Source organism: Sturnus vulgaris, chromosome 1 (assembly GCF_052056855.1).
Source record: "Sturnus vulgaris isolate bStuVul1 chromosome 1, bStuVul1.hap1, whole genome shotgun sequence".
In the NCBI taxonomy this organism is placed as follows: Eukaryota; Metazoa; Chordata; class Aves; order Passeriformes; family Sturnidae; genus Sturnus; species Sturnus vulgaris.
Window position 1 is genome coordinate 85,500,005 of NC_142243.1, and position 20,830 is coordinate 85,520,834.

Below are 20,830 nucleotides of genomic sequence, written 5' to 3' on the forward strand. Positions count from 1 at the left end.
ACCAGGCACCAGCACCAAGAGAAGCACTGAACACTACACTTCAATGCAGCAGTTGAGTGCTGTGGTCCTTGCAAGTAGTTCAGAGAAAGCAGCACAGGATTGCCCAGGAAAACACACATGATGGACCCACGCCTCTGCAGAGAGTGACATTGGAAGCCATAGTTCTTCACACCATAGTGCTGACACAGCCACAGGGCAGCAAAACAAATGTGACATGAGTGTCAAGACCTGTATGTGCAGGTTGTTTGTAATTTGATAACTTTGAACTTGGTAATTTCTCTTTATTCTCAGCTTAATAACATAATAGAAGAAGAGGCATTCTGCACTGGAACATTACTTTTGCTTTTTTCTACTTTCTATTTTCATACAAGGATGCCAATGTTATTCACAGAAGTTATTGAATTACTTTCAGAAGGCCGTATTTGCTTTTTTGCCTTGAATAATTTCTGTCAGCAAATTATTTTTACATTCTTGCTATCATTTTTCTTCTTTTTTTTTTTTTTTTTTAGGTTTTCAAATGGCCGATCCTTTTCTATATAATACTGGAGAAAGGTCTCACTATGGGTGCCTTGGACATGAAGTACAAATCGAGTACCTTAAGGCATATGTTTGTAGACCATCTTTTTCCACGGACAAAGCTGTGATTGTGGTTCATGATGTATTTGGATGGAGGTTCCCAGATATTAGATACATAGTCGATTTGATAGCAAGTCATGGATACATGTAAGCAACTTTCTTTCCTATCTTCCCCTTAAATGCACTGATAGATCACCAGGCCCAAAGCTGGGCATGGCATATGACGTTTCCAATACACAGAAGACAACCATACCATTTCAGTGTGAGCAAATAAAAAAGAAAATAGGCAAAATATTTCCATGGAGCCACCAAAGCTATTAAAACTGACCCAGGAAAAATGGCTACCTGATCACAAAGGCACAAAAAGTCTTGAAGTGCCTGTGTTTGTGCTTATGAAGCAGTGGTAGTGATCCAAAGAGAAACAGTGGTATCTATTTTAAGTTGTATAAGCTTCTCAGGACCAAATATTTTGAACATTTGCTTTAGCTTGTAACAGCAAAGTGGTGTTATATATATGTGTTTGTATAGAATCAGGAGGTTTGTTTAATGCCTTTATTTTTTAATTGTGTCTAAGGAAACAATGAGCATTTATTTGTGTCTTTTTTTTTTTTTTTTTCCATACAAAGATATACCTTTTAGCTAGCTGATTACCAGAATAGGATGAGTAAAACATGATTCAGACAGTGATCATGTAGATATATACTCTGGACTAGAAGATATTAGGAGACATTTAAACATCCACAGATTCAATGAAAATAGACTTAATTCCATATCTCACACAGAACCATCTGCCCAGACTTCTTCAAGGGGACAGAACCCTGGAAATCCACTGATCACTGGCCTGACTTTCCTGACTGGATGAAAAATCATGATCCTTTGAAAGTAGACAAGTAAGATACATATTTATACTTGAACTTTAAAAAGCATCTAGCAAACAAAAAGAATTTATAGGAAATGTTGGAAGTGGCACCTCACAGCAGGGCAAGCTGGCTGCACAACCACAGTTTCTTATTCTGAGTGACTCTTCTGTGGTCCTGGGCACCACAGAAATCCCTGTCTTGGCTGGGATTTGAAAAGGATCATCTGCTATGCCCATCACTCTGCTTATTGTCCTTATCTTTTCCTGAGCCTTTTCTGACTATGTTATACTGGCCACAGTGGCTCACAGTGTTTCACAAGCTATGTAATACCCAGCACTCTCACCCACAAGTTCTAGTTCTGTGCCCAATTCCTCAAGATAAAGAGGAAAATTCTTCTGCAACTGCAGATGTTATCTGCCAGTTATCACATGCCTATCTAGCTTTCTGCTTTCCTGATTATGAGATTGTCCTGAGCAGCACTATGTAAAAACTTGCTAGACTAACCAAAACCTAAGATACATCTGATCAACTCTACTATTTTTTCCAGTGTAAAATAGAGGGATCATTATCTGTATAACCTAACAGTGCCTGTGACAAGGCTTCCCTGAATTATGGGAGGCATTGCTGTTTCTTCAGCACCTTTCACCACAGCTCAAAACTTCAGATGATAGTGAGGCAATGACACCCCATTACTCAGCCACCATCCTGCAAGCCACAAGCATTCTTCTGGCCCTGTTCCAGACATTCAGCAGCCTCACTCTATCTTCAGTGTCTCTCAGCAAAGTTTTGACCATACAATTCCAGAAGCTGTGACCAAATGTTTTTGAAAAGAAAAATTACTAACAACAATAAAAAAATCCTGCTCCAAAGAGGAGCAGATATATGGGTAATGTATTAAAAAAATTAAGATGTCAGGACATGCCTTTTCTGTCTTCTGAGGGATCACTTGCAGGTGAACATTCCAGTTCAGATCCATTGCTCTTTCAGAGAACATGGAACCCAACGTACTCATCAATTTTTAGTATTCTTTCAAACAAACATATTCTGAGAGAGTATGGCCATAGGCCTAGGACACAATGTCCTCTTCATGTCACTCTCATACTGTTTTTTTTTTGGTCAGCCTAACCACACCTGAATGACCATACAGCTCTACTTAATGTTTGAAAATACAGGTAATAGTTTATGAATTCTGCGTTTAAAATTAATTTAAAACTTTGTAGGTAATGAAGAAGATAAAATTGTTGAGAACCCTGAAGTCATCAATTTTTTAAAAAACTACTTGTTCTCACCTACAATAAAAATATTTTTCATGTTTTTTTTAATTGAGCCTCATGCAAAAATTATTTTTTTAAACATTGTGGTTACTGACAATGTAATTTGAGTAATTGCTACTTTAGCATAACATTCTTGCATGTGGGCTTGATAAGATGCTTTAATATTAACTCATAACAGGAATGACATAGGAAAAATCTTTATCTAAATAGGTGAGCTCTGTAGAGATAGTACAGTGAAGCTTATCTATTCCTGCAGTCCATAATGCAAGATGTTGTTCTACTTGCAGATATGTCTTGTCTTTAGTTGTCCTGTCCTAGACAAAGTGATTCAAATAAAAATTAACTAATTTTGAAAACAAAGGAGCAGGTGACAATTCAGGTAAGTATTTAAGTGCCTACACCTCTACTTCCTTAAACTAGGACCAGAGATGTTAACTCTCATTTAATAATAGAAGCCACTGCTCTAGCCTGAAATGTGCTTTTTAAAGTAATCTCTGTTTTAAATGGTTGAAGGTGCAGACAGAAAAAATACCATGTATGTTTTTTAATTTACTTCTTAAATTGTCAACTAATGGTTCTGCAATAGATTCCTTAGTTTACTTTTCTTTATATGTCTTAGGGAAGCTGATGTTGTCTTGAAGTATCTAAAGGAACAATGCGGTGCAAAGAAGATTGGTATCGTTGGGTTTTCCTGGGGTGGAATGGCAGTACATCACTTGATGCTGAAAAATCCTCAATTAACCGCTGGGGTGTCCCTCTATGGTAGTGTAGAACGCATGAAAACTTACTTGGGTTCACATGACTATGCATTGTTTGTAATTCTGCTTATTGCTTTGTAACAATTCCTATAAATACTCATCTCAAAGGTGAGTTGTAGATTTTAATTATGGTTATTTCAGCAGTAGGCTATATTGGTACAAAAATATCAAAGATACTGTAAACAACAACAAAAATTAATTCCTTGTTTTAGGAGAGCAGGGAAATATGCTTTCCAAATGCTTATTCTCCATCCAAATAGCCACTGTCCTAAGTAATGTACTTAATGAGTAAACTTAAATAGAAATGTTCTCTTTTAAACTTGCCATTTATCTTGCAGGAATGCTAACCTCACTAACTGACTGTTTCTCAAAACATTATAGGAATAGTTAGAGACTCTGAAGAAAGATACAATTTACTAAATCCAACATTTTTCATTTTTGGTGAGAAAGACCACACTATTTCTTTGGATCAGGTAAGGTGCTGTTCTGGAAAGATCTCTTTTCCCATAGTTCATTTATCCTACACAGAAATCCTTATTAGAAACCATTTTCACATACAAAAAAAATTAGACAAGTTGGATGGTTCTGTTTATATTTCAACTTTCCCCCTATCTTGTTTAGGTTATTCAAATCTTTTTTGAGGTAAGAAATACCGTAAAGGACAGCCATCAATCTCTGAGTGGCTAGATGAGCAGAGTGTGAAGTTGAGCAGGAATATCCAACTTGGTATGAACCAAGCATCACAAACACTTGTATACTACTGCTGTGGATGAGAAATCAGGTAGCTAAATCACTGAATTTGGACACTGAATGGAAAAAAAAAAAAAGTAATTGAACTTTATGATGATGGAGACCAGTGGCTGCTTTTGCTACAAGAAGACAAAATGAACTGTGTCAAAAGAGTGGGCATGAATTTTAGCTGAGACAACAACAACATGTAGACTCAAATGTTTTGACTCCTGGCTGCCATCTAGGTTCTGATATAACCCTTACTGTAAGCATATGTGAGAGACTGAAAAATATATGGGTAGGAAACTGGTGCCCTCTTCTGTGCATAGATTCTTTTCCTTCAGTGACAAGGGTGACATACCACCTCTAGCACAGCTTGTTTTTCATGTAGGGTCTGACTGGAGAACTGGCAGTGTGCTCTAGGAATGCAGAAGTCATTCAGTATTTACTTCTAACTGCATAAGTCAGCATGTTAATTATACCTCATATGTGTCTCCTCTGCAGAGGAAAACAAACCCTTCACTCCCTGTCCTCATTTTATGGCAAGCGTGTATTTTTCCCAGGGGCACAATTTTGGCAAATGCATTTTTTCTGTCATGTGTTACACATTGAAACCACACCTTTTTGTCTTGAAGCTTTATTGCTGTGCAGATTGAATAAGAAAAAATTTCTGCATTAAAAAAACCCCAACAAACCCTCAAATACATAGTTTTCTGTACTGAAAAACAGGGATCCATATTTAAAAAAACCAAAACAACAAAAATCCCATGAAATTATTTACAATGCTCTTTCTCATCTGCACAATGGGTAGAGGTAAGCTTGTGGGGCAAAATAAGTGTTCATTCTTCTATTTTCTGACTTTTAATGGAAATAAAAGCAAATGTATATGGGTACATAAACACATTATTAGTTCTTTGTATGCATACTAATCACTAAAACTGTGCAAGAGCAATGTCTTTTTGTTGTACAGTAAACTGAAAAAAAAAAGCCCTCCATGTTTTGTTAAAGTCTGTTACTAAGCCTATCAAAATGTTTTGGATTGATGGTCACTAAGGGTTATGGAACATGTTCTCTCAAGATCAGAGCTTCAAGTGTAGGTTACAAGCCTGAGAGTATGAAGAGAAACACACCTGTTCCTTTATGGCAACGAGATTTACCAAACTATCTTTCCAGCAACTGTTGAGGTTCTTAGACTCCTATAAACACACCTATACTTAAAAAAAAGCTTCAGTCTTACGCCCAAAGTTGCATTTTCTCTATGAGAAAGAGCAAATTTGGCAAACAAAAAAAAATCATATGTAATGGAAAAAATGCTTTTCTTTTAACAGATCTTCTTATTGGAGGACAAGCTAAAGCAGTATTGTAAAGTTCCATATAAAATTAAAGTTTATCCTGGGCAAGTTCATGGGTTTGCACAACTGAAGCCAGAAGATATGAAACCTGAGGATAAACCTTATATTGAAGAAGCTAGAAGGGATATGATTGATTGGATAAAAATGTTTGTTTGACAATAGCAGAAAGAAATGCTAGGCTTCAAGATCGGTGATTGATTTAATTTGAGAGAAGAAAACAGTCAAGGAAAAATATCTCATTTTGAAAGTTGTCATAAACTAAAATAGGAATGTTTTAATTTATAGCTTTAAATTATTTTTGACAATATATATGGACGATTGTGAAATAAGAGTCAGACTAAAGGATGATTAATCATTAAAAGGCTTTTTGAAGTTTCCTTGGTTTTTATTTGCTTAATTATTTTACATTATGACCTTGATAGTCATGATAGTATTTATCTATTTTTCTTTGCTAGTGAGAATGACTTCATCATGACTTTACCTGAGTAATTTCAGGCTTTATTTTGGTATGATGGTTGGTGGTCATAGGTGTTCACAAAGATGTACCTGAGTTTGCATGTTGACATTTTCTTTTATTATCTATAAAGTATTTTTCTCAGCTTACTGGGCAGAATTTCCTATGCATGAAACAAACACTTGGCCATACTAAGGAGATAGAAAGACATGATGTTGTTAAGTGACACCCTCCAGGTATTCCCTTCCCATATTAAGAAGGGTACTTCTAATATTCCTTCATCAACATCAAGGGAAAATATAAACAGTCCCTCCTATGAAAGTAACCCAGACATGAACACTGCAGAAACCGTGAGTTTGATGTTGTGGTGAAATTGTGGTGATCAGGCACAGGGCTCATGCAATCCTAATTATATTTTTTACTTCACATTATATCCTTGTTCCTCTCTCAATTTCTTCCCCTTTATCGCCCTTATATCCTCCCAACAACATAATGTATGAACTTTATAATTTATAATATATAATTTATAAATTTATATATAATATATATTATAAATCTATAATTTATAAACGATATAGTTTATAATGCTTAAAAAATAAGCATCCCCATGTACACTCTTTGTGTGTTTTTTGAATTTCATTGCCTTGGTAATGACTTTGTAATTAGTTTTTACTCAGAGATTCTCTAAAGAGCCCATCACCCTTTTATTTTTCTATAGCTGTCAGTTTCTCACCCTGTCACCTTGTTGATGTTGCCATAAGTTAAGGCTAGCTAGCCACGTTAATATGACTTTCCCTTTGATACCAGGCAGTCTGGCAGTTTCACACATTGTTACCTTATCAGTGTAACTAGGTGCTGGGTGTCCACATACCTCAACAGACCGAGTATGTTAAACAATACTTGCTCAATGAGCCTCTTAAAAGGACTTACACTTTTTAGTGTACACTGAGTTAGATGCATGGGGAAAATACGAACAAGATAGTCCCAAGAAGCCAAAAAAAAAAACCCTAAAAACTTCACTGGAAACTGTAGAAAATCAGAGAACTTTGGCAAAAGGTTTAGAGCAGCATTCTATCAACATAAAACATCTCACAAAGTATTAACCTTGTCTATTCAACTTATCAAACTCCAAACCCATCTAATTTTAAATTATTCAAACATCTCCAAGAAGAGGGAGTTAGGAGAAGAAAGAGAAAAAGACAAAAAAAGATATAAAAAAGAACAAGTTTAGCTACCATTGCTAGTTCCAGCAGTGTTCAGTCTCTCACAATTGCATGCCCAGCTGTATTAATGCATATTTTAGAGTTCTTATTCAATATGTCAGTAGCTGGTCCTGTTTAATTACAGGAAAGGCATGATTTCTGTGTGTGAGGTCCTGATTTTTGATAATTACTCCTTCTGATATGAGCAGGAGTTCATTTAGCACTCTATTGCTTGCTAAAGAGCTGATATTTCAATCTATTCCTTGCACCTTCTATTACGCAGACACCCAGACACAGTCTGATCCATATGCAATCATTTTATGTGGGTGTATCAAGAAATATCACCACTGTGCCATAAGAAACCTGGAGAATCTTGCCTCTTTTCGGAATACAACCCTGACAGTGAAAGCACAGACTTGGTGGCATTGTCTTGCCAGGGAACTGTCTCTTAAGACTATTTGCTGCCTTCATCTCTGGTGAAGATGGCCAGCCATCTCTGGGCAATTGTGAGCTACAGTCATAAAAATTATTTTGTGAGATCACTTCAGATGGAAAATATTTATATCAATGAACTTTAACTAATAGGAGAATCAGTGCTGCTTATTTCCCAGGTCTGAGGTTCGGCTTTGTAGTCAATGAGTTTTCAGGTGGAAGAAGAAAGAAGACTTTTGTGTGTGTGTAAATAAGGGCATTTTAAGGTATGTGAGCTTAATTTTTCTTTTCAGTTGTATAGGAAATCTTGAAATCCATGACAGAAGTGGTTATCTCTTGAACTCAAGGACTGACAAAACTACACAGCCAAGGTCACTGCTGTACATTAAAATGTGCACTGTAAGGTACAGTGCAATACATTTATCATCAGTGTGACTTGCTGCTATTTGCCATCCAAAAAAATGCTGGAACTCAAACTCTTTTATTCTTCCAGTACCAATAAATAAGCCTGGTCTACTGGCTTGTTGGGCATGACAAAGAGTTAGGACTGAAGACATTATTAATTTATGTAATACTTGCATTTAGACAGTCCACAGTCAGGCAGGGGATTGTTGGTTTTGTTCTCTTTTAGATACACTAAGTACTTAAGCTTTTGCTTTTAATTCTGAGGAACAGCATAGAAAATGGATGAAACAATTTTTCCAGACAAACTAGGAACGGAATGTTTTCCAAAGGCAAAGGAGGAGATGAACGTGCCTGAGATGACTGAAAAATGGGTGCATGCAGACATGCCTAGGTCATGGTCCTAGGACTAATCAGGCTTAATTTGCTGCAAAAAGGATACACATGTCCTGAAATACTCCTGACTTGCCCTGGGAAGGTGGTGACTGGGAGTGTGTTGACACAAATAAATAATTTACTAGATCTAGCCACTGGCTGCCTTCATGGTTCTCAGCAATGAAGGAAGACATCAGAATCAGGGTATAGGCCAAAACAACCTTAGGGCCACCAAGATGGTAAAAGGGCTGGAGCACCTTTCCTGTGGAGCCAGGGTGAGAGAGTTGGGGTTGTTCAGTCTGGAGTTCAGCGGGAGCAGGGCTAGGCTGGGGGCTGGGGGGCTGTGTCCATCCTCACCCTCCACAGGTGCAGAGGAGAAGGTTGTGTCGGGAGGGCACAGGGAAGGTGAGGAGGCAACAGCCATTAGGGGAACCATGGAGCTCTGAGACATTTCACAACTTCTCTGTGGCAACTTGCCCAGAGAAGTGACAGAATCTCCCTCTTTGGAGAGTTTCAAGACCTTCAGGGTGAGTGAAACTTTGTGTGGTCTTGTCCTGGCCCATGGGAGATTGGACAAGATAAGTTCCAAGGGCACATTCAAGCTCCAACCTCATTTGATCCCAAAATCCCCATGATGCCCTGACCTGGTGCTTTCAGTACATGCCAAGCCTGTTTCTGTACAGGTTAAGTCTTTTACCATTGTCCTCAGAGGGTTGTACCAGCTGTATCTTGTGTTACCAAACATTGAGGTCCCAGTCCCACAATGTTTCCATGTGTGCCAAGGAGAGCTCCAGGCCCTTGGCACCACTCCTGTGCCTACACAACCTCAGAATAATTCTCAAGTGTGAAGGCTTTGTGAAGGCAGTGCCATACATGATGCCATTTTTGTAGGAGACAAGGGACAAGCATGATGAAGCTCTTGGAAATAGGAATTTGAGGGAGCTGTGAAAACAGTGTCTGCTGTAGATTGTCCTGAAGTAAAAAATGCTGGTTGAATTATTGGTGTTAAAACCTGTTTGAAGTGAGATAGAAACATGCATTGCATGTGCAACAGTTTTTTCCTGTCTGTTTTCCCAAATACTACTCATCTTCTTAAAAATAAGCATTCAGTGGGGAGCCTTTTTAGGTGATGCTTGTCCTTATGATCCAGGTGTCGTGGGTGTGGGATAGTGTGTGTGGGATGCAGCTGCATGTTGTGTAAACAGATTTTATAGGAGAGATGTGAAAGCCTGCTTGCACTCTTCTCCAAAGGCACCAAGACATGGGTCATCAGGGCTGGCACAGGGTGTCTCCAGCTGTTCTGGGCATCCAGCTTCTCCTGCTGCTCACAGCATGTGGCCACATGTGTCATGGCCTCTGGGGTGCCTGAGAAATTGTTCCTTGGGTTGGTTAGTTGATCTCACTGGTGGTGGATGGCCTGACCTCATCTCTTCTCACCCTTCTTTTTTCTCATTCCCATTCTTCAGTGAGCAGGTAAGGAGTTTGCACAGAGTACGTAAAAGTGTCCTTCAGGTCTTTCTTTAAAAGCTGTATTGAGGCAAGGGGCCTCATACCTACAGAAACGGGAGGATGGTTTGGCTTGAGAGAAGGAAACGAGGTGGTTTTTGCACTTCTCAGTCACGGCATAACTCCAGTTTAGGCGAGATCTGCTGCAGCTTGTTTTATCACAGCTTGTTTTCAGCACTGCATTAACAGCACCGTGGTTAACAGCTTCACAGCCAGACTATATTTGCTCCAGGAAATGTCCACAAGATGGGGCCCCTTTCCTTGACAGCCACGAAGAAGTCTTTTAGGGACTTTGGCTCTAATTACAGTAATCAACACTCTGAATGGTCCCTGTCAAATCCTGCAGTAAAAGTACACCAGTGTTAGAGGAAACCTGGCTTCCTAGTAAGTGGAAGCTGCAGCAAGCAAAGCTGTGGAATGTTGTAATCTCTGCATGCAGCAAGGCATCAGCCTGTTGGGTTGTGATAAAAGGTGGAATGTCACCCAGTTGTTAGGAGTCTGTAGTGATTCAGAGAAAACACTGGTTGTCACACAGCACCATCACACCCTGTGTTTTACTTCACCCTACTGAATATTTATCAGTTTATCTCCTGTAAGAAGCAAAATCAAATTACCTTGGGATATCATTAGAGCTTGATAAGGCAATAAGTTGGAAGAAGTGTGATTTGAATTTTAACCCAAGGGTATTCTCCTTATGCTTGCTCATCATGAGTAAGATCTTTCTTTTTCCAATATAAGCAAGTATAAATAGGGTTACACTAAGCTGCTTAAAGGAATTTTAACTGTGGCAAACAGTATTAGTTCCAAAATGCTGAGTTAATCTCCTTGCAATTTTCTGTTAAACTTAATCGGCCAAATAGTGCAAAATCACTTTAAAATTCCTCGGCAAACTAAAACTCAATTGAGAAGGGCAGCCCAAGTATTTATCACTGGAAAAGCAGTATTCAAAGAATAGCAGCTAATAAATCTGAATGTCTGCTATCCAAGCATCACCAGTCGTCGCTAGACGTAGAGAAGCCTCTACTGCAGAATGAAGTATTGTGGAGACAGATTTGTGTCTGGCACTCCTATGCTGAATGAGAAAAAGGGGAGTAGACAGCTTGATGACATGCCATAGAAGAAACTGGACAAGGACTGATGAGCAATGGGAAGAATAAATAGATGGATGAAGGAGAAGGCAGAGAAGCATTTCAAACTAGTGCTGTTTGGAGTCTTGTTACCTATTTCTGTGTTGATACAATAGCTCCAGGCTCATTGCTGTGGGTGAGAGAACAGCACAGATGCTGTTGTGCTGTGGCTGCAATATTAGGAGTTCACAGATAAGACTCTGCCCAAACTGGGTCTTACCCAAATTGTTTTGCTGTTTGGTTTTATTTTCTAGAGCGGGTTTATGTGGTAAGCTAAATCTTGAAACTGCTTCTAATACCATCTACTGCATTAAAATTGTAGCAGAGAAATTGAAGAGGGATTATTGAAAGTGTATTAGACATCTCATTTGGCATCTATTGTAATTAGTTAGAAAATCTAGAATGGGAAAAATAACTAAGATATATTCCAAACAAAAAAAGAGTTAAGCATTGAAGAGTGAAATTGATTTTTATTGCCAGCATGCTGCATTTCACTTTAGTAAGGAGACCAGCCAGACCAAGGAATATTGTTCCAGTACATACATTTACATGGGAATAAGCAAACAGTTCCATTTTGATCAGTTAAGAGTGATAGCAGAGCAAGGCTAAACAGCTTCTCAGACTAGGGTAGAATAAATTCTCTCCGTATGACTACCTAATGCCTGTGAAGGGGAAGAGTAGGGATCACCAATTGTTAGTTTGGCTTAAAAAGATGCTAGAGTGGCCTGTCTCCTGTTGAAAGATACACGAAACTAAACTGAGCTTGAGGGTTTCTTCTGAGATGACCTCCTAGGTCATAAACTCTATAGAAACCTTCCTTGAGGAGAAAGTTTCCAGCTTGCCCTTTAAAATATAGACCTCTGGAGAAGTCATGTGTCTGTGCTGTATGAGGATGTGCTCAGCACTGGTGTATGTCTGTTCTTCTGACCACTTCAGATTGCAGAGTTTATCACCTTGCAAAGAAACCCTCTGCTGATTTACCTTCTTCAAGCTGATTTATTAGAACCTTTAGAGATGCCAGTTAATGATGGGTTCCCTGGGAAAGGATTATACATTGCAGGGGATACAAGAGACCAGCAAAGTGCATGTAGACAGCAGCAGCTCTGGATTCCCTAAAGAGGAAGGGAAAGGGGACATACAGAATGAAAGCTTCAAGGGAACAGTAGTCAGAAAAACAGCATGATGACAGTGAGGTCCCACAGGAGTTGCAGCAAGAGGTTACCAGGTGCCAGTGTGAGGAGGAACTGTAAGACCACATGAGAGGAGTGGTTATGAAGCGCAGTGTGTGAGGATATCACATGGAAATGTAGTTATCACATTGCTCCAGGCACAAAGCTAGGAGTGGTGGACTGACATAAACCCTTTTTCTGGCCTTACCACTCTCGTGGGTTATGCTGACTGACCTGAAATTCATTAGTATTTACGGCATAAACATGTCAACAGCTTATTTACAAGAAACACCTGGAATTTCCCTTCTAACCTTGCCTTACCAAGTGGGTACTATTAGGTGTCTGGAGGGGGCTGGGGATGACTGCATGAAGATTGACTCATAATCATAGTCGTTATTGCAGATAACAACTGGTTTTCATTTCTGCTTTTCTGCAGATTCCTAGATGGCTGATGAATGAGGCCCTGCCCATGTGATACTGGAGATTTGACTATGAGGGTTGTGGGGCAGGAACTACAAGTTGAGCACATCAAGGTGTACATTTGCAAACCACCTGCCAGCACAGGCAAATCTGTGATTGTGATTCATGATATGTTTGGATGGCAACTCCCAAACACCAGATACATGGCTGATATGCTAACAACTAATGGATACACGTAAGAAATCTTTTATTCTCCAAGAAATCCCACTCTATGATTTCTAGCCTTACATTAGAACTGTTATATGGGAAAGGAAACTATTACCAGGGCAGTTTGAACAATATATTTCCATAATACAAAACCAAAGAGGAATATTGCTGTGGAAAATGTCAGAATACAGCATGCTTCCTTCATTTTTTGCTGTTTACAGAAGTGACTGCACACACAGAATGTGTAGAATATTGAAACACTATGCAGTAAAAAGTAATTTTGCTTATTTTCCCAGGAAAGTGAGATGGTTTTTAAAAAGAGTGTGTTCTGAAACACAAGTATGTATTCTGTTTTTGCAAGCCTTTTTAAAATAAAGTCATTCAATCTGAGTTATGTGATGGGATTTTAGAAAATTTCCATCAGAAGAAATATTAATAAATGTCATATATTTTGAATATGATATTGAATATGTGCATGTAAATGGTTCATATGCAGACATGGGTATTAAATATGATCTCCTTCCCTCTTCAAAGCTTTCACATTCATTTTCAATGTCCTGCAACAGTTAAATTCCAAAATGCAGAAAAATCTTACAGTAACTGGATATGGTGCAATGTGCTCCATTTGCTTTATACATTACAGACATTCATATAGGGCTTGAACAGGCATGCAGTACCAAAAGGCAAACCTCCACATGATTCTGTAGAAACCTAGTTTGGAGAGATAGTGCCTTTAATGCCCTGAGCCTAAGGGGCATGAGGGAAGCCAGATGTCAGCAGACAGTTGTGGTGTGGCTGAGATCTCTCTGTGGAACTGAAAGGAGGAGGAACTGTCTCTGGAGAAAAAAAACTCTACCATTGTAAGCATTAGGGTTTTCTGATACACTGGAACAATGCAAGGGTCTGTTACTGTCTTTCCTGAGGACTTGATGTCCCCTATTCTGCTCCATGTTTGGAGCAGTATATTTGTCTTGTGACCAAATGCAGATGTTCTCAAGATACTGGCAAATCACTGCTATGACAATGTGCTGCTGCTTTGTTACAGCCAGAGTCTGCTCTGTCAAAAGTGCCCAGTGTCTGATCAATTGGTATTTTTCCATACTACCTTGTAAATTTTCCCTATGATTCATGCTATGCCATACTTGTGTTTGGGATACCTTCTTTCCCTCCACCTGAACTGTTAAGAATGTGGTGGTCAAGGGAAGAAGGCTTCAGGAGAGCTGTGTTTTCAGGCAGCAGTGTCTGAAGGAAGAGAGGTTGTATGTGTCTTCAAGATGCTGCTGAACTGGTGAACCAATGTTTACTGAGAGGAAACTAGAGGGATTTTTCCTAGTGCAGTATGGGTTGAGGAGCTACAGAAACTCCATTTCAGAGCCCATATTAAGCCTGATGGCTATTATTGCCTTATTAGATCAGTTTGAGTGGGAAAACCTGTTCTTCTCCTTGGGTTTGGGAAGGTTCACTTTCAAAGCCCTGTGTGTTTCTGACAGATTCTTGTCCAAAGGCTGCACAGTTTTGCCCATACATTTCCAAACACTTTTATAATCTGGATGTCACTGTTGTGTCTTTTTTTAAATAGAAATTATAGAAATGATCAAACAAGGTGAAGACAAATAAATGCTTGCAACATCCTTCAGTCTGATTTAGGCCAAACAGATCCAGTCATTTCACCATGTTCAATAATATCCATGAGGCGTGTCTGAGGACAGAGAGAGCCAAAGACATTTTAATAAGTGAAAGATGATTGCTGTTTCTCAGGGATCCCATTGCTTCCCACTGGGATAGGCTTGGGAGAACACACAGCAGCACCTGGTGGTGACCTAGTGATGGCAGCCTCCAGAGTCCCTTCTGCATGAGGAAACTCCGTCCTCCCCTCGTGAGTGCACTGTCACAGTCTGCTGCTGGTCATGCCACACATTTCATCCTGAGCCAGGGTTTGCATCCCGTGATGCAGGAACTCAGTACTCAGTGGGCTCTTATTGCACTTCCCTTTTTCCAGACACCAAATGGGTAAAACACTACTCCCCTTCTTCCCACAGAGGTTCCCTTCACTTGTTCTTTGCTGACCTCAGTCCATCAGGCATCTGTTGTTTTGGTTTTTGCTAGCTCATAAGTAAGCCTCACCATGTGCTCTGTAGTAAACAACTATTTTATGTCATTGTCTCGGTTTGCATGGAACCCATCAACGATGGATTTATGTTAAATGCTATATGTTGTATGCAAAATGTAAATTTTTTGTAATCAGAACATAGTTTTATCATCTTTTACAAGATCATGTGTTGTTTTACTGTGTATATTTTCAAATTATGTACTTAAGTCCAGGTAAAATACAGATAAGAGATTAATATTTTTCAGATTTGTATCACAGAATGTATTTTGTGGTTTAGTCATTGAAAGATGGCATTTATAGATATATTTAAATGTTTTCTAATGCTCATAGGTATTTCTACGGGATAGGTAACAATGTTATTTAAAAACATTAATTTCTCAGGAAAGAAGATATCAAATTTTTGTCTGGGTAGAAACCTTCCATGCAACGAAGGGCCAAAAAAAAAATCTCAGTGTGTTACTAATTAATTCAATTTTGATTTTTGTATCTATGTGCAGAGCCAGCTGCCCAGACTTTTTTCAGGAAGAGAAATTTAGAAGCTTTCTGATGAGTGGTCTGAATTTGAGGATTGGCTGAAAACTTGAGATGGCAGGAATATACAGAAGTAAAATGTCAGGGAGCTGGATAGCACATTGCCTGCTGCTGTCAGAAACTGCCTTTTTCCACTTTTTGTTTTGGTTGGTTGGTTGGCTTGGTTTTGTTTGGTTTAGTTTGGGGTTTCTTTTGTTTTTGTTTTGTTTGAGACTGGATGCAGCTATTTTAGCTATACTAGCAAAAGCAGCCTTTTGAAATGACTTCCTAGAAGTGGATGGAATCAATGATTTTGCCTTGAAGAGAATTCAAGGACAACTCTCTTAGTATTGGCTTGGTGAAGAATTTTTGTAATCTGCCATTGACAAAAGTTGCTTCCTCTGTTTCAAAAAGCCCAGTTTAAAAGTGCTCAGTGACTCAAATCGTGAGAAACCGTAATTCTGATCTGGTGTCTCACTGAGTCTAACAGACTGATCCTTTAAGGCGTTGTATGGAAGGAAGAAAGGAGTTATTGATTGTGCCAGAGAAGTTTCCCAGCATGGTGTAATTGCCCCCAGGGATGTGATGGCTGCATCATCAGGCAGAGTGAGGGCCAGTGGCTCCCTAGGGAACGCAGTGCTGGGAGCCAGGAGGAGAATCACATCTTCCCCTCCTGTGTGAAATACTGCCTGCACATTTATCAGCAAAGACCTGTCACTAGCAGGCTCTGCTGCCTTAATAACAGAGAGGGAATCTGCTGGCAAGACAACACTCAGAAGGGGTCAGACTAATTAGAGGCCAATCAAATTAATTTTCCCGAGAGAGCAAATATCTCGCATTATTGGGAGTAGCTGCATCGAACATTGCTGAGCTTGGGTATTTGGTGAGAAGGTTATGGGAGACATAACTGAATCATGTCCAGAGTGCTCCTGCCTCAGAGCGGTCAGTTGTCTTGGAAACTTTTTAGCTTGGAATCTGTCCCCCCTGTCTGCTGCAATGGGAAGGCAGGGTTGGGTGCTGCCTGGCATTTCTTACAGGCAATTCACACGTTTCGGGTGTCAGCTCCAGTCAGGAAAGAATTTCTTGGCACTTAATTTGCTTGTTGTGTGTGTTTGGATGTTGGCAGATAATGTTGTGTTTGCGAGGCTGGTCTATTGGGGAATTTCACCGGTGCCCAAGAGGGTGAGGAACTGGGGCTGGGAACAGCATGCAGGTGATGTAAAAGCCTGAAGTGCCACCCTACTCCCACCAATACTTTATTTTTACTGTCTCTGTGTGGTGACACATGCTGCAGGGGTAAACAGGTATTTTCAGAAGACAGCATCTCGGCAAGATGTATTTCAGGCTGTATTGTAATTTCTGAAAACATCTACCGTGTTTGTTACATTGATTTGCCTGCAACAAATATCCCAGGTGACAACTTAGTTATTGTCAGCATTTTTGCTAGCTAATAAGTAGTATTTTCTAGAGAGGTTTTTACTACTTTTCTATCAAAATTTACAAAGCAAAAATTTGTCCATATTCTGACAGAATGGTGAGTTTTTTTAACTCTTAGGAGGTGTGTAGTCAATATCTATCCTTTTCCAATCTATCCTTTTAGGTTTTCTTTGCTGTTGTTAAGTTGCTTTTTTAATTGAATCCCATTGAGATATTTTTTTCTCTTTCTGATGATATCAGATTAGCAACCTCTAACATTTACCCAAAATAATTAAAGTATGCAAAATAAAATATAGTATGAGCATAATATGGTGACAGTCATATGCATCTCTATATTTTCAAATACTGGTTTTACTATGGTTGCTTGATTTTCATTTTCTTACACATTCCAGAGAAGCTGATGCAGTCCTGAACTACCTAAGGGAGCAGCGTGGTGTAAAGAAGTTAGGGGTCATTGTTTTTTGAGTGAGTGGTGTTGATGTAGGCCACCTGATGATCACACACTCAGAATTAAAGCATGCATCTCTCTATGGTAGGTAAATCCAAGAACGTCCTACAAGCAGGTACACATGCATAAGTGTATTGTGTAGCCTAAGCACTTGATGTAGCATCAGTTTTTTAAATGAGGCTATCACCTGACGAAGAGAGGTATTTTTAGCAGAGTTGGAAGGATACTATGCAAAGAAGATGGTGGTGAGGATATTGGTTCCTAGTTTTGGAATGGGTCATAGCAGCCACATCCTTATTTTGGATTTGGACAGACACACATGTTGTCCTTGGGTCACTTTCCCAATTTAGCTTCCTTTTTCCTGTTTACTACTGCTCTGCATACAGCAGAGCCAGAACTTTACCCAGGAGCAGAGGGTGTTATTTCTGTTGTAGCTGCTCTGTAAAGTTAGATTGCAGTTATTTTAACACCACCTTTCCTTTTGTGCACTGCTCAAGAAGCTGGGGTAGCTGAGCTGCCCTTTCCTGATGTTCTCAGCCTGTACATTTTGGACTGCTTACTAAAACATTGTTTTTCCCAGTCAGTTTGGAAGAACTCAAGCTTGTATGCGAAGGAGATATCTTTGAAGTCTTAATTCAGATATCCAGTCTATATTAAGAAACTGAGTTTTAATCTAGGAAGGTATCCTTTGAGGAGCCATGATACCAGTAGCTTCAAAGTAAAGCTAGCACATGTGGCTACATACTGTGTGAGAGATGAAAATTTCTCACTGCAGAAGCAGAATGCTCTATGTGAGTCTGGATTTCCCCTAAAATGTCAATAGAAAATTTTGTTTTCATCTTTTCTAGGACTAATCAAAGTTTCTGATGATATATCCAATCTTATGAACCCTAAATTTTTCATTTTTGCTGAAAAAGATGACTTCATGCCTCTTCATCAAATATGCTAAAAACTACCATCATCTTTGATTTTTGCATGTTTTCATTTCCATCCTAAATTGTGAGTTAAAGCCTCCTAATAGTGCTTGAAGATCAAAAAAACAAGCAGAAAAATGGAACTAGACATAGAAGGGCTAATGTAACCCAGGCAAAGAATGATATATAGATATAGATATAGATTTAAGTCTCTTTTTTTTGTAAAAGTATGGTTACGAACCCAAGTAAAAAAGTTTTATCAAAATTCCACTGCTGTTTTAGAGTAATCTACACAGGGACCTATGCTTTGCTGTATGATACTTTTTTCTCTTGGTTCTAGGAACCCATAAACCATGTAGGATGTGACAAATTGCATCCAAATGTGTCTGTTAGAGGCTTTTTGTTCAATTATAGTGCATGGGGCACTTTCATATATTTCACATACAGGAAACACCATGTCTTTGCAATTGGGAGGCCTCCTTTTAACAGATTTTCTAGAATCTGACTGCAAAAGTGGATGTCATGCTTAAACATGCTTTGAAATATTCTCCAGATCCCTGAGATTCATATCAATGTTTGAAGTTAGACTAATGGTAAATTAATCTGTGTATTATGGCCCTTGCTCATCTATGTTCCAAATAAATCACAAGCCCAAAATTTAGGAACATAAACACATTGTTTGGTGAAGCTTCTTTTGAGAGATGTAGCTTTTTTTGACTTGTAGCCTGGTGGAAGATGTGTATTTTGCTATAGATAAAGACTGTATGTCATTTAAATGGGGAGAAAAATGTAATTTAGGGAAGTCTTAATTTTACTAATGACAGTGTCTCAAATTAAATATACTGTCAGAGAAATATTTATTGTGGTGTCTCTCATGTAAAGATAGTCAATAGTACTTATGACCTGCATTTCTCTTAATGGGATTGTTAAGGTTTTCCTACTTTACACGCTGCTAATGGCCCTCCATCTTTCTCATGGGGAGGTCTTCAGAGAATTCTGACCTGAAACTGCTGAATAACTGTCGATTTCCATGTGACACCACCTATATGTAATATATAAACGCAGCTGTTTCCTGGGTGATACAGCTGTCATAACACATATTTTCCAGGAGAAGAATGCAGAAGTCTGGAAGGGTATAGTGCCTTAATTGCCCCAGCATCAAACGTGGATAACTCCACATTAATGGTGTTCCTTTAGCATTAGATTTGTTAATGTGGCAGAGGACGATCAGGATATCTATTTAGAGAATGGCAGTCATTCATAAATTCTGGAACGGTATGTGAACTGTAACACTAACACTGTGACTAAGCAAAAAGGAAAAAAACACAAACTGACATGCAGTATTTTCATTAAATGAAAGGGCAGATAGCTACCAAACCATATTATCATAGTTATTTCATAAATGTGCATTTTATATATATATATATATATATATATATAATAGTTACTAAAGTGCAGGAAAATATTCATGACAAAACTGTAAGTCTCTGAGTAAGAGCTGGAAATGTGAGATCTGAAAGAGGTGTGTGTTTACATTGTGAAGTGCAGCCAAAGGCATGTAAGGGAGATCATGGATATATTGAATTAAGTTTTGACTTCTAAGTGAAAAATCAGCATGGATTGCCTATCAAAGAACATGAAACAACAGGAAATCAAATTAAGAGCAGTTTAGTTTCCAAAGTTTAACCTTTATATTAAGGTAAAGTGGAATAGCCTTATGTATAAAGAATTATTTCCAGGACCACATGACTAAGAAAGTGGAAATGTGGTTAAACAGCGAAAGTGGAAAGAAGGTTCTGTAAGCATTGCTGTTATTTTTGTTTTCTAGGAATGAGGAAAACTGACAATTGTTCTCCCATTTATTTGACTGCTCCTCTCTAAAGTTGATATGGAGTACCTAATATCCTTATGTGCTATAATTTGTGGCATACAAGTGGGAAGAGCCAAAAAGGTAAAACAAAAGGGTTGGGTTTTGAGCCTTACGACTTTGCTCTGGAATTTTGGATGGGCTTTTTTTCATTTGCTTAACTTTATTTTAGGGATTGCAAACAAAGAGCACTAATGAAGTTACTTAGAATATGAGCAAACACCTTACATATGAGGACTAAACCTCTAAGAGAAAAGTCTGGTAGACTAGTGTGCATTAAGTCTACTTGACAGATGCACCTCTGAGGAAACAGGGAGTTTTGGATTGCTAATACATTTAGCTAAAGGTCTTTAAAAATAAACCTAATAATCCAATAAAAAGAAAATCAGGAGAATGGGAAGAATACAAGGGTCAGCCAGAAACTAAAAATTAAAAAGGAAAAAAAAATCTATAAAATATCCTGTGATAGGATAAAAATATCTGTATTTTAAACACATTGTATAGCATGGAGATACAGCAATCTAGAAAGCTATTACTTTCTTACATGCTACTTACTTTCATTCTGAGGATAAAATATTTTTCCTGTAGTGTGTAAGCTTTGTCTAGTATAGAGCCTTGAAATGACGTCTCTACTTCACTACCTCACTCCACTGATGGCTTCAAATATGCCTTTTACCCATGGACGAATAAACTAAGAACTA

General features: G+C 38.6%; 1 protein-coding gene and 1 pseudogene across 1 annotated transcript; both read left to right on the plus strand.

Annotated features, from left to right (window-relative positions):
* The first annotated feature begins 517 nt into the window (after positions 1-517).
* On the plus strand, positions 518-5,705 carry LOC106850781 (carboxymethylenebutenolidase homolog). The gene is made up of 5 exons (XM_014872367.2): positions 518-723; positions 1,359-1,466; positions 3,330-3,472; positions 3,850-3,941; positions 5,526-5,705. Exons 1-5 carry the CDS (start codon positions 518-520, stop codon positions 5,703-5,705), a joined length of 729 nt encoding a protein of 242 aa, XP_014727853.2.
* A 7,002-nt stretch (positions 5,706-12,707) lies between these two features.
* On the plus strand, positions 12,708-18,297 carry LOC148225336 (carboxymethylenebutenolidase homolog; annotated as a pseudogene).
* The last annotated feature ends 2,533 nt before the right edge of the window (positions 18,298-20,830 follow it).